Source organism: Anoplolepis gracilipes, chromosome 11, assembly GCF_047496725.1.
Source record: "Anoplolepis gracilipes chromosome 11, ASM4749672v1, whole genome shotgun sequence".
Classification (NCBI taxonomy): Eukaryota; Metazoa; Arthropoda; class Insecta; order Hymenoptera; family Formicidae; genus Anoplolepis; species Anoplolepis gracilipes.
The window spans coordinates 11,323,705-11,336,614 of record NC_132980.1 but is presented as its reverse complement, the minus strand read 5'-3'; the positions used below and the strand labels follow the sequence as shown (position 1 = coordinate 11,336,614).

General features: G+C 36.6%; 2 protein-coding genes across 3 annotated transcripts; one reads left to right on the top strand and one right to left on the bottom strand.

Annotated features, from left to right (window-relative positions):
- Positions 1-40: 40 nt before the first annotated feature.
- LOC140671061 (SID1 transmembrane family member 1) lies at positions 41-4,849 on the bottom strand. The gene is made up of 10 exons (XM_072902098.1): positions 4,319-4,849; positions 3,598-3,782; positions 3,216-3,508; positions 2,977-3,127; positions 2,813-2,896; positions 2,400-2,714; positions 1,741-2,290; positions 1,382-1,650; positions 1,103-1,312; positions 41-994 (listed from the first exon to the last, which is right to left on the bottom strand). The coding sequence occupies exons 1-10, from the start codon at positions 4,335-4,337 to the stop codon at positions 707-709; spliced, it is 2,364 nt and encodes a 787-aa protein (XP_072758199.1). The 5' UTR covers positions 4,338-4,849; the 3' UTR covers positions 41-706.
- Positions 4,850-5,615: 766 nt separating this feature from the next.
- Positions 5,616-12,897, top strand: Pi3k92e (phosphatidylinositol 3-kinase 92E). Of its 2 annotated transcripts, XM_072901521.1 has the most exons (11): positions 5,616-5,830; positions 5,894-6,376; positions 6,871-7,314; positions 7,413-7,850; positions 7,936-8,366; positions 8,461-8,745; positions 8,817-9,095; positions 9,170-9,439; positions 9,525-9,839; positions 9,945-10,407; positions 10,502-12,897. In XM_072901521.1, the coding sequence occupies exons 2-11, from the start codon at positions 6,200-6,202 to the stop codon at positions 10,631-10,633; spliced, it is 3,234 nt and encodes a 1,077-aa protein (XP_072757622.1). In that variant the 5' UTR covers positions 5,616-5,830; positions 5,894-6,199; the 3' UTR covers positions 10,634-12,897. The 2 variants fall into 2 exon arrangements, with proteins under 2 accessions (XP_072757622.1, XP_072757621.1); XM_072901520.1 differs by having other exon boundaries at positions 5,616-6,376.
- The last annotated feature ends 13 nt before the right edge of the window (positions 12,898-12,910 follow it).

Here is a 12,910-nt window from a genome sequence, read left to right as displayed (position 1 = left end):
ATTTATTTATAACAGCATTATATTTATAACGACATTTATAGCACAGCATCTTAACACACATTTATCTTTTATTTTCAATTCCTTGATTATATAACGCTTTGATGATAAGACACTACTTCCATTAAATTTGATGTTCTACATCTACATGTATATCTGGAAGAACATGCGTTACTAAACATTCGATGTGTAATTACATTCACGCATACGCACACATACATTTCTCGAAGGAAACAGATTTTAATATTTTTTAAACAATATATCGCGTAACGTTCTTTTACAATATATGTAACAAGAGCATAATTCGCGTAATAATATTAATATTTTTTTTCTTTTTCATGTTTTACGCGAAAGATGTGTGTATGTATATATATATAGTTTTTAAAAAACTTTTCATCACATTCTCCTATGAAAAAGGCGCTCCCGAAGGATTTCGATTTTAAAATTTACTTGTATATTCTTTAATTATAATGAAAAACTTATATAGAATTTCATATGCATTTATATACGTTTAGTCGTTCTCCTTTCGACACCATGCGCGATTCTTTCATGCAGACAATAATTATGACGCGTTTTATCACAAAAGAGAGTTTTTTATACAATTTTTAACATTATCCAAGTAAACTATACATTGTATATATTCAATCAGGTTTGTAAAAAGAAGTTATAAAATTATACATATAATTTTAATCTATATAAAAAAGGATTCTCAAAAAACTGGTATTAGACTACGATGTACGTCTGTTAGATCGTCGTCTAAAGTAAGTAATACCATAAACGAAAAGAACATTGCTAATGCTGAGAGAAAGTGCCAAATATCGTGAGAATCAAAAAAATTCAATAATTCGCACGGTTTATTATATAGACGGGATTGAGCTGGGGTAAGAGCCCAAGATATAGTCTTATTCACAAAGAAGTATAGTGCTGCTCCCCAAAATAGCATAGACAAGAAAATGTAGATCCCAGGCATGAGAAGAATCTGTTCTTTATGGCAGAGCTGAAAAGATTTTCATATGAATGGTCATTAAAAGATTCAAATTCACTTTCCATAGGAGGTTGTAAAAAAGACTAAGAAAGAAATAGAAAAGAGAAAAAATGTACATACCTTCATCACTATGTAAAAGAAGGTGTATAAAATTAAATTAGACATTAGTATAGCTAGTAAAAACGTAGCAAAATTGCCCTCGTGATACATGTTTCCGAATACCGCGAGTCCCACGTTACATAAATTTGCTAGCACGAGCATTATGAATCTGGCGGGATAGAGTGGCCGAAGTAGGTGCCATATACCACAACGCGCGTCGTGTTTGAATGTCTGTGGAATGTCGGACGGTCTTGCAACGATTACAAAATATTAGAAAGAAAGAAAGAAAAAAAGGTATACCTGTATTACTCTGTTAAAAACGCCTCTGTTGAATTTGCAACGTCCCATGTAATATATTTGTACAGTCAGAATAAAACATATGAGTAAATGTAGGATGCTGAATATCACTCGGAAATACGTAGATCCATTCAAAACTCCGATTAATCCGACGAATATTATAAGGGCCAAAATTCCAAACGTTACCGGTGCCCTGGCATTTATATCAGGATGTCGATTCTGATAGATCTTGAGCATGCAGAGTACCGCGATTACGTACATAAAGCTGGTGTCTGTAAAACGGATAATATCGATTAACGATATGGCAGATAAGAGACGATATGAAAGAAAATGTATACATTCTTTTTCTTATTCCTACTCACCAAACTGAAAGTTACTACGACTAGGACACACGTGATAACTCGCTGATAATATGCCTTCCATTATCAATGCTGTGCCCATCGCGTAAAATAGACCATAATGCTGTGGTATGCCGTAACATTTAGTCGTATCCGTATCCGACTCGTTGCGCTCTCGAGAATAAGTTAGGAATATAAATAGTAAGCCTAGTACAAAGTATCCGAAATTCGAGAATACGTGATTGAAATCGGACAGCAGACCCAGCGGATGGGCGCACAGGAAATTGTAGTAACACATATCTTGATTTCCGGTCGTATGAAGCACACGTTGATACGTTATCGCCAATTGGACAACTGGCAGCGTGTAGAATACTGCGACTGTTGCTAAATAATATAGGTATAAACGAGATTTGTGCCGCAGTATTCGTGGTTCCTTGCGAGCGAGATCGCAAACTGAGAGAACGATTTTTGTTCGTATTACATCCTTATCGGAGAGAGCATCCTCCATTAGATCTATGTCGTCCTCGTCTAGAGACGAATCTTCTTCCACAGAGTCCCATTGCTTTGACCTGGTCTGTGATGAAATGTTTTGATTGCAATTACATTTAAATTATTTAAAAAAATATGTATACATATGCCTATTGTCTTTTTCATACTTTAATGTATTTTTGTTAATTAATTACCTCTCCTGTTGATGGACTTGGCATTTGATCAGTGATATCCTGGTTTTGCTCATTCATCGGCTCTTGTATAAAATTTCTGCTTTTTCTGATATTGAACATTACTACAGCCGTTATGTAAAAGATACAAAAACACAATGCAATCGTCCCTACTGCTGCCGATGCAACGATATAATCTCGTTTGGTGATGGTAGGATTTATAATTAATGTAACGTTTTTCATACGAAGAGGATTACTCGATCCGGACATTCCGTTACAATCCGTGTCTTCCCCTTTAACGACGAGCACGACAAAAAATCCTGAAGGATAAGCATCTCTCTGCAACAAGTATATCAATTCTATGTTACATCACAAATATATAAAATATATGCTTACAAAAAGATCACTACATGTATAATCTTGTGTATTCTACTCACCGGTACTGTAATACCTCCTCTTCTGCTTACAGTTTGCCAATGTCCAGAAAGCTCAATATTTCGTTCTAAATCAAACACAGGACACTGGGAGAGAGAAAAAAAAATAGAAATTTATCATTTTAATATTCATATCAATTTTAAGCAGAGTATCATTTATGACTCACCGATGTATTTTGTATAGATACAGTCATACAGATATCATTATCCGATTCCACACGAACAATAACAGAAGAATTATTTGCCTGTTTCGAAAAGATGTAACCATAATATATAGGCTCGGATGGAGAGATTTCTACTACCCTTTTATTTCCCGAACTGTCAAAAAATCAAACGTTGAAAGAAGATTTCCAGGCAAATATATATATATATCTTTCATAGATTTCTCTGTCAATCCTATTTGTACCTTAAATAAAAGTCGTCTACTTTTACTACACTGAGGTTAAAGAAGATATTCTCGTGGCTGGCTGTGGAGATACCAACAATGACATATTCTCCCTCGTCCTTTGGTGTATATCGATAGTATTTCGTTGAGCACAGAATTCGACTGGTTTTATTATATACTACAGAATTTGCGCCGTCGACTAGTAAGGGTATTTGCCAAGATAAAATACCTGTTGTTTGGCGCACTATTACTATCAATGGCAAGCTGTGCGTTGCGTTACTTTCTATCTCTATCCTTGCAGTTTCCAGGGATATCTAAAAGCATGCATCATCGTGTTTTAAATGAATAATAAATGGATAAAGTAATTATTGCGAATATAAAAGTTGCTTTCATCGAGAATTACAGTAGCAGCAGGATACAAAAACACGTATTCAACGGTAGCATTTGTGGTGTTTTGATAACTCCTTTCGTAGTCGGCACGAATGACAATCGGGGAGAATGCCGAGGACGACGAGATCGAAGCTGCGGCATTGAAGAGCAGCAATACAATAATCAATCCCAAGGCATTTCGCATCTCCATTAAATTTGCTAGAAAGAAAAAGTAAAGAGAGCCAAAATTGTTTGAACAGTTCAGTCAGTAAGAAAGTTTATACCACAACAATCATTTACACTCAAAAAAATATTTTGCTAATGAAGATAGATTTCTAGATATTTGAATTAAAATTTATCGCTACTTTTTGTATCTGTTAGAATATCATTTGTCGTAGAAAATTTATAGCAACAATATTCTAGCAATACCTCTAGAAAATTTAGATTCCATTGGCAAATATTAATCACAAGTATAATTGTCCTTGACAATAGGCCTTAAAGATAGGCATCACAAATTTTCTGTCTAAATTAAACTAATAATACAGATATGAATTCTGTCTCTGTCATTTAAATCGATCAAGCGCAAAATATACGTAGTATCACAGTATTTGCTAATAATTTATCTGTTTCAGTTCATTTTTTACATCTAGAAAATTTTCCTTCAAGTTGCAAGATTATTTTTTCCAGTGTAATATTATAATCAATATATCTCAACAAAGATAAATTCTATCGAATAAGCGACAGGATAAAATTACCATTAATCGCTTTTTCCATTTTGACATAAAGCGAGCAAGAAGCTTCTCTTTCCTCTCTCTCTGGATGTAAATAAATAATTTTGCTTCGTACGTTTACGATCACATGTCCTTAAACTGTGACTCAATCTTTCGATGTTTGGTTAGATCAATCCAACACAGCGTATCACGTACTGATAGAAAAGGACCCTAAGCTTTGTAAATGCAACAACCGTACTTCGTTTTTTTATCAATTTCCGTTCTACGAACTCGAAATGTCCCAAATTGTTCGTCAACTACATCTGCCTGCATCATCTCACTGCTGTGACAGTTCATAGTGTATACGTATGCATATAATGTAAATACACACCAATACATATATATATTAGTGTAAAAAAAATTCAGCTGTAAAAACAGACTCTTATGTTGAACTCATACGACATTACGAACGATGTGTTCGACTGATGCCAACCGGAATAAGGAAATCTTCCTCTTACATGCTTATTTCGACGATCAATCCGAGTGCCTGTAAAGTGCACAGTACACAGTACACCCGTTTGACAGACGACGTCATTAATGCCTTCTCGCGTGAAGTTAGTCGCTTTCAAGGTTTAAGGTGATTCCACGATAGCTGTCGTAAGTCGGATGTCGAAAGAGTTGACCAATCACAGTTGACTTTAGAGAAGAATAATCGAATATGATTGGGCAACTCTTGCGACATCCGACTTATGACAGCTATTGTGGAATCACTCTTAATGACAGATGGTCCAATAGACGTTCCATTAAACGCTCGCAACGCTCACGAGTGTTACCTGTCTTTGTTTAACTTTCCATGAAACACAAGGATAGAATGATTTCAGAAGCGTTAAGCGGAACGCACCGAGAGTCGTGTCTTGGTGTACTGGACCAGGAAGCAGCAGACTTCACGAGAGAGGGTATAAATGACGCCGTAAATATAAAATACAATAAATATAATAAACAAAATAAATAAATAAAAATAAAAAACAGAAATTAAAAATCTAAAAAAAATCTTGCATGCAAATGCAAATAAAAATATAGAAGACAATTATGGGTTTCTTTCGACAGGAACCGCGGAAACGCTTGCCAATCATTTTATATCTTTTCCATAAGAGCAAAAAATTGATTGGCTACCGCGTCGCTTTTTGCGGCGCGGCAAGCGGTTCCGCGTCCTGCGGGCAGAAGCCCTAAGTCTTATCTGTCCGACGGAGAGAGCCAATCAGAGCGTCCGCGGTTATCACGTGATCGACTTGATTAAGCGCGTCTCACACGAAAATATACCGCTGTCTGTGACTGCTGCTGGTTGAACGTTGAACACGAAATAAATAATGGCGGAGCTGTGTTTTGTTATTACGTGTGGACGATAATGGTTATTTGTATCTTGGCACGCGTACGCGAGACATCGATTCTGTTTGAAAAAAAAAAGAAATGCTTCGATGCGTCTCCGTCGCGTCGCGGATGTGAGGCGATTCTGTTCGCGACTGTATCGCCGAGAGACACGAAATATTTCGCAGCGGAGTAAATAGCAATATATATATATATATATATATATGTACACATATATATATTTATATATAAAAGCACACATACATAGACATATATACGTATATCATCATCGTACCGCGAATTCGTGGACGTTACGAAACTAATTCGCGCAAAGCAGCTTTCCCACCGCAAATGGGAAAGATGAACCAGAGATTGATCAGACGGCACAGACGGGTCAGGAGTTATTTTTGATTAACGCCTCTCCCGTCATCCTCGTCGTCTTGTCGTGATGTGAAAGTGGATCGACGTATGTACGCGGTGCTCGCCCACCGTACGTGCGTGCGTGCGTGCGTTTAACTTGTGCCTGATAATACAGAGTTCCGAATTTTTTTCTTATTCATCATGGTGCACGGTGTCACGGTGCCGACTATACCGAGCGCGTACAAATACAACTTTTGGGCGGAGAGGCCCGGGGACGGACAGGAGGGCTCGGTGGTGGAACTCACGTGCCTCATGCCAAACGGTGTTGTCATACCGTTTGAGATCAATCGCAATATTACTTTAGATCAGATCAAGGAGGTGAGTATCCTTGTTTACATACTACGTATATATATATATATATGTACATATCTCTTCTATCATTGCGCGATAATGCTCTTTTCTCTCTCTCTCTCTCTCTCTCTCACTTTGGAGATCAAATGTATATTTTCATATTCGTAGATTAGACTGCAATGTAATGTTGCAAAAACGCATGTATCTGAAGGTAAAAAAAAAAAAAAAAAAGTATGATTAGATTCTAGCATTTTAAAAATAAAACATGTATATATATTTAATTTAAAAAAATTATTTGAATATATATATAATTATGATAATATATATTATTATTAATTTGAGGAAATATTATAAATGTTGTATGAAAAGAATATATTTGAATTTGCAACTGTGTGCGACGAAGCGAGTAATAAGCAAGAGAGAGAAACATGAGTATTCGATGCATATGAAAGATTTGAAAAATTAAAATTATTAATATAATATGTAGAAAAAAAACTATACATTAAATAAATATTTAACAGGATCTGTGGGACGAGGCTAGTAAGTACCCTCTTCATGGAACATTGAAAGATGCACCGTCGTATGTATTTTCGTGCATCAACTCAAATGCAGAAATAGAAGAATTGCGAGATGAAACGAGACGTCTCTGTGATATAAGGCCGTTTTGTTCGGTGTTAAAAGTAATAGAACGCGAAGGTGTAAAAAGCGATAGGAATTTAGATTCACAAATTGGCCTCTTAATCGGTAAAGGCTTGCACGAGTTTGCCGCCCTGAAAAATTCTGAGGTCAATGAGTTTAGATGGAAAATGCGTCTCTTGGGGGATGACGTGGCTTTAAGTAGACAGAAGAGAAGCTGGATAGAAAAGGTGCATTATCAGTTCCCATCGAGAATAGCTCCTCTACCTAAGAAAAACACTTTGAAAGAAGGAAATATCGTTTTGGTTACTAAATTCGAAAACTCAGAGGTAAGATAAAATAATTTCTACATTTTCCTCAAATCTTTTCCAACAATTTCTCTAAAATAACAAATATATTAAATTATATATTATATTATTTCCTCCAGACAGCGTTTACCTTTCAAGTAGCACGAATCATTACACCACCTGAATTACTTGAGATAATCTTGAACAAGAGAGCGAACACTCTTAATACTCGGGGTGAACAACCAAACGACTTTACGCTTAAGATTTGTGGACAAGAGGAGTACTTGATTGGTGACAAGACTCTGCTTATAGAATTTAGCTATATTCAAGAATGCCTAGCGAAAGACATCACACCAACGCTGGTTACGCTCAGCAAAAAGAGCGTATCTTTGGACCAAGATAACACCATCGACAATCCGGAAGTGGATACGTTGCAGCGTACAAAACCGTCGTCTTCCACATTAACGTTGCGCAAAAAGGGCAAGCATGTTTCGGCGTGGAAACTCGAGGATCCCTTTGTTTTTACTGTCAATGGAATTTCCCGACTTAATTGCGATGCCGCTCATCGTACTGTAGAGGTATGTTATAGTCTTTTTAAAAGTTTTCTGAGAAAGATACATCAAAGACTCGTATAATTCTGGTTCTTCTTATTTTTGCACCTAGATTGGATTACAAGCTGGCCTTTTTCACGGTGGAAAATCTCTCTGTGAAAGTCAAAAAACCAAAGAAATTATTGTAAATTCTGACGGTAGTTGCGATTGGGGGGAGACTCTCAAGTTTGATATTAAAATCAGGGACATACCACGAATGGCACGGCTGTGTTTTGTATTGTACGAAATCAGTAAAACTGCTAAAGGGTTAAAGAGCAGAAAACTTGTCAGAGATTCGAAGCAGGAGTTCTTTATAAATCCTTTATGTTGGGCGAATACAACGATATATGATTTTAAATCCCATTTGAAAACCGGTGCTATGACATTGTATACGTGGACTTATGCGGAAGATATACAAAATGACGATTTGCTTCATCCTCTCGGGACAGTGGTCTCGAATCCTCATATAGACAGAGCGGCCGCTCTCATGTTAACGTTTCCAAAGTAATACGTTTTGTAATTTACAGACTGTGAGATATAATATTCGTGCATTATATTGTGCATTGTATGCATTTTATCTGTTTACTTATGTTTTTAGTTATGGAAAGGAATGCGTTCTTTATCCTACACCGGAGAATTTGGTTGAATATGCTAAAACATTGGAACAACCAAACGAATGCCCCGTTGAAGATGAATCGGATCAGGAGTCTGATATTAATCAACTAGAAACAGAGCAATTGAAATCACTAATTGATCGGGATCCTTTGCACGAATTACACGAGCAAGAAAAGAAGACATTGTGGATGTTGAGGGAACGTTGCCGCCAACTCGATGCGTCGCTTTTAGCTAAGCTGTTACAATGTGTAGAATGGAACGATCATAGGTAAGACATTGATTAATTGTTTACAAATAACATAAATAATACAAAATTTATGAATTTACGAATATTTACAGAGAAGTCGCGCAGGCTACTCATCTCCTAGAAGAGTGGCCGGTATTGTCGGCGGAAAAGGCTTTGGAATTATTAGATTACGCTTACGCCGATCAAAATGTCCGAAATTTTGCGGTTCGTTGTTTACAAGACGTCTCCGATGATGATCTCAGTCTTTATTTGCTGCAGCTCACACAAGCCTTAAAACATGAAAATTTTCTGGAGTGCCATTTGACGGAATTTCTCTTGAAACGGGCACTTAATAATCAAAGGATAGGACATTATTTATTTTGGCACCTTAGGTTAGTTTTATACGCACTATTCAGATTTATCTATTACAAACTTGTTTTACATTTGTTTAATTTATGAAAATTAGATCAGAGATGCAGGTCGGCTCAGTGTCAGTTCGTTTCGGTCTCATATTGGAAGCGTATTGTAGAGGAAGCCAACAACATATGCGATCGCTATTCAAGCAGATGAAGTGTTTAGATAAATTGAGGAGTGTCTCGGAGCAAGTGAAGCAGAAAAAGGATCGTAAAACGGCCCTTCAGAACTTTCAAGATTTTATTCAAGAACCGCACTGCCAAGAGGCGATATCCAACGTCCTTAGTCCTCTTGACCCGAGTTTTAGGTGGAATCGCATCAAGTGAGTTTACTATTTTCAAAATTTATGAAAACGCAGATCGCACTTTAAACTTTTCTCCCAATCTCGATCTCTCTTTTCGTTCTAGAATTGAAAAGTGTCGGGTGATGGATAGCAAGATGCGACCACTGTGGCTAGTTTTCGAAAATAGCGATCCTTTTGGCGACGATATCTACTTAATCCTCAAACACGGAGATGACTTGAGGCAAGATATGTTGACACTTCAAATGCTACGTATTATGGATAAACTCTGGAAGAAAGAGGGTTTGGACTTGCGCATGAATCCATATGGTTGCATATCTACAGAGAATAGAGTCGGAATGATAGAGGTAGTATTGAATGCAGAAACGATCGCGAACATCCAGAAGGAGAAGGGCACGTTCTCTGCGACAGCGGCCTTCAGGTAAGTAATATACCTGACATATTGCGCGAAATCGGAATAAAACTCGAATAATTAACATTTTTATATATTTTACGCCTTCTTTCTTTATATTTTTATATTTTGTAGGAGAGGTTCTTTGCTAGCTTGGCTAAAGGATCATAACCATACGGAAATGGCATTGAACAAAGCGATCGAGGAATTTACCTTGAGTTGCGCGGGTTACTGCGTCGCAACTTACGTTCTTGGAATAGCCGATAGACATTCTGACAATATAATGGTTAAAAAGACTGGACAATTGTTTCACGTCGATTTTGGTCATATCTTGGGTCACTTTAAGGAGAAATTTGGATTCAGACGCGAACGCGTACCCTTTGTTTTGACCAACGACTTCGTACACGTTATAAATAAAGGTCAAACGAAAAAGGGTCAGATTGCCGAGTTTCAAAGATTTCAGAGCTATTGCGAGCAAGCCTTTTTAATTTTGCGCAAACACGGAGATCTTATATTATCTCTATTCGCTATGATGATATCTACCGGACTACCTGAACTCTCATCTGAGAAAGATCTGAATTATCTTAGAGATACTTTGGTATGTATGATTACTAGATACGACTGTGAATATACTAGTATCAAGTATCAAGTAATACACATATACTTAACTGTGGCATTTACTATCTTTGTAGGTCTTAGAAATGTCCGAAAACGAAGCGCAAAAACACTTTAGAAGCAAATTTGACGAGGCCCTCTGCAATTCGTGGAAAACATCGTTAAATTGGGCGTCGCATAATATGTCCAAGAATAATAAGACTACGTGAACGGCGACGACAATCGTACTTTGCACGATGAGTCTTGAAAGGACTTGAGAATGCAGTCATCATTGAACAGTGCGCGTTATCAATGTTGAGATGTACTCTCTGCGTACATATGTGCACGTCGCGATTGGTCGCCTGCCTGGGACACTTGTGTACTAGAGTAAAGACTGTTTCCGTAACTCCGACACTGTCGTTAGGATTAGAAAATTGGCGACCGTGACCAGTATATAATTGAGACTGTATAAAATCGATCTTTACTGCTGCTAGCATCAGCGGATGTTGTACTATCCTTGAGAGCTGATTCGATAGAATTGTCTCTTTAGACTCGAAAATACATTGGGCTCGTACATTTTTTTTCAGAGCCTTATTACCCTACGCAGCACGAGCAGTCGGTGCTGTATATATATATTTTATATATATATATATATATATATATATATATATATATATATGCCTACGTTCGATATAGTAAAATACCGTTTTTCAATAACGGACGTACGGTACATATCACTAAACAGGATTCTTTTTAAGTTTCGCTCAGTTTAGTCTAAGTTTGAAATTCCGTCGAGCGATCTTAAATTTGAAACCGTGTAAAAATAAAAACTGGTTTTTTATTTTGTTAAAAATTGGATATTGTTTTGAAAATATTTATAGCGATACGCCAAGAGGTCTGTGTGATGGTTGATACTCACACGCGAGTTCGAAATAAATAATAAAAGCCTTACATTGTCTTAATCAATGTAAGGATGTACTAATTTTGATGATATGACAAAATGATATGACAAAATAAAGATTCTTTATATTCAATTTGTCAAATGTGATATTGAAAAATTGAAAATTGTCGCAACGTTTCTTATAATTCGAAAAAGAAGCTTGGTGATCGCTTCGATAATGGATGATATGGTTTCTTCCGCATCGTCCATTGGCAATGACAGTGTGTGATAACCCAAAGCAATATCTATGTTGCAAAACTGTGACACGGAGCAGCACCGAAAATATGATCGATTTTGAGCGATTCTGATTCTGAGATAACCAGAGATATTTCTCTTCTTTAGAATATCAATCAAACGCGAAATTAACTGCAGTGATTTGCGTAGGTACGTCACTGCCGACTGAAAATATTTTTTTTTCTCACGTCGAACATTTATTTCTTATTTGAGAGCAAAAAGAAATGATATTTCATGCCGATGACAAATGAAATCTTTCCTAATTATTATATCACGCGTGCGATATGTTTGAGATACATACATATGTAGATATATAAACGCGAAACTACACACTACGATATATATATATATATATATTTTGCAATGCGTAGTTTCGCGTTTCATCAAAATTTTATGTATATTTTGTCTATGTATATATATATATATATATATATATATGTATGTATAAAATATATATAAAATTTTAATAAATACTGCAATCCACATATAGCGATATAGTTGAATCAATAGGGCTACAGTCACACATACTTCAACGTTGTCCTACGTAATAGACCGCTACGCTTTCTAAAAAAAAAGGCTCTAAACGACGACACGACTGCGCGCTCTTCTCTCTTACACATACACATATATACATACACACACACACACACACACACAATGTAAGATAAGATAATGATCTCTAATACACTCTAGGAAAGAGAAAAAAATAAATAATGTTGCAGACTGCGTTACACAATGCTGCATATCCATATCATCATCATCATCATCCTCTTGACTAGTATATTATATTTAAATTGTTTAAAGTAATTCCTCATATACACACGCATAATATTATATGTATAGATACATGTACGTTTGTACATCTTTAAATCTCTCGACCGAATTTGATTTCGGTATCGCATTCTTCATTTTTATGGGTGAATTTGTCCGAAAGTAAACCTAGCTGCAGAGAGGGACTGTGTGTAAAGAGAGATAGGGTGACTGTGTACGCGACGAAGAACGGAGAGGGGCGTTCCTCGCGACCGATTCACGCGCGTTATATAGTATATCGTCGTTCTCGCGTCGTACACGCAGGTGATGTGCGTACACGCGTTCGCGATACCGCGAGGAAAAGAGGCTCTCTCTCTCTGGTTCTTCCGGAAGCGTATCGTACTGTCTCGTGCGCGGTTTTCGAACACATACACATTTCATTCTCGCTTTTTTTTTTTCCTTTTCATTGTCTCGCAACGATATTGGAATACCTATTGTAATTTTGTACAACGTACACATAGAGAGATCTGTATTGGTCGGTGTCTGTTGTAAATAAAACCGATTTCGAAATCGTTGCTTTCTT

Excerpts from the sequence above, each read along its gene's own strand:
- LOC140671061 (XM_072902098.1), bottom strand. Across the intron at positions 3,509-3,597 it reads TTTTGTATCCTGCTGCTACT|ATATCCCTGGAAACTGCAAG; the intron begins GTAATTCTCGAT and ends GCATGCTTTTAG. Across the intron at positions 2,897-2,976 it reads TATCTATACAAAATACATCG|TGTCCTGTGTTTGATTTAGA; the intron begins GTGAGTCATAAA and ends TCTCTCTCCCAG.
- Pi3k92e (XM_072901521.1), top strand. The coding sequence starts at position 6,200 with ATGGTGCACGGTGTCACGGTGCCGACTATACCGAGCGCGTACAAATAC. Across the intron at positions 7,315-7,412 it reads CTAAATTCGAAAACTCAGAG|ACAGCGTTTACCTTTCAAGT; the intron begins GTAAGATAAAAT and ends TATTTCCTCCAG. Across the intron at positions 9,840-9,944 it reads TCTGCGACAGCGGCCTTCAG|GAGAGGTTCTTTGCTAGCTT; the intron begins GTAAGTAATATA and ends TATATTTTGTAG.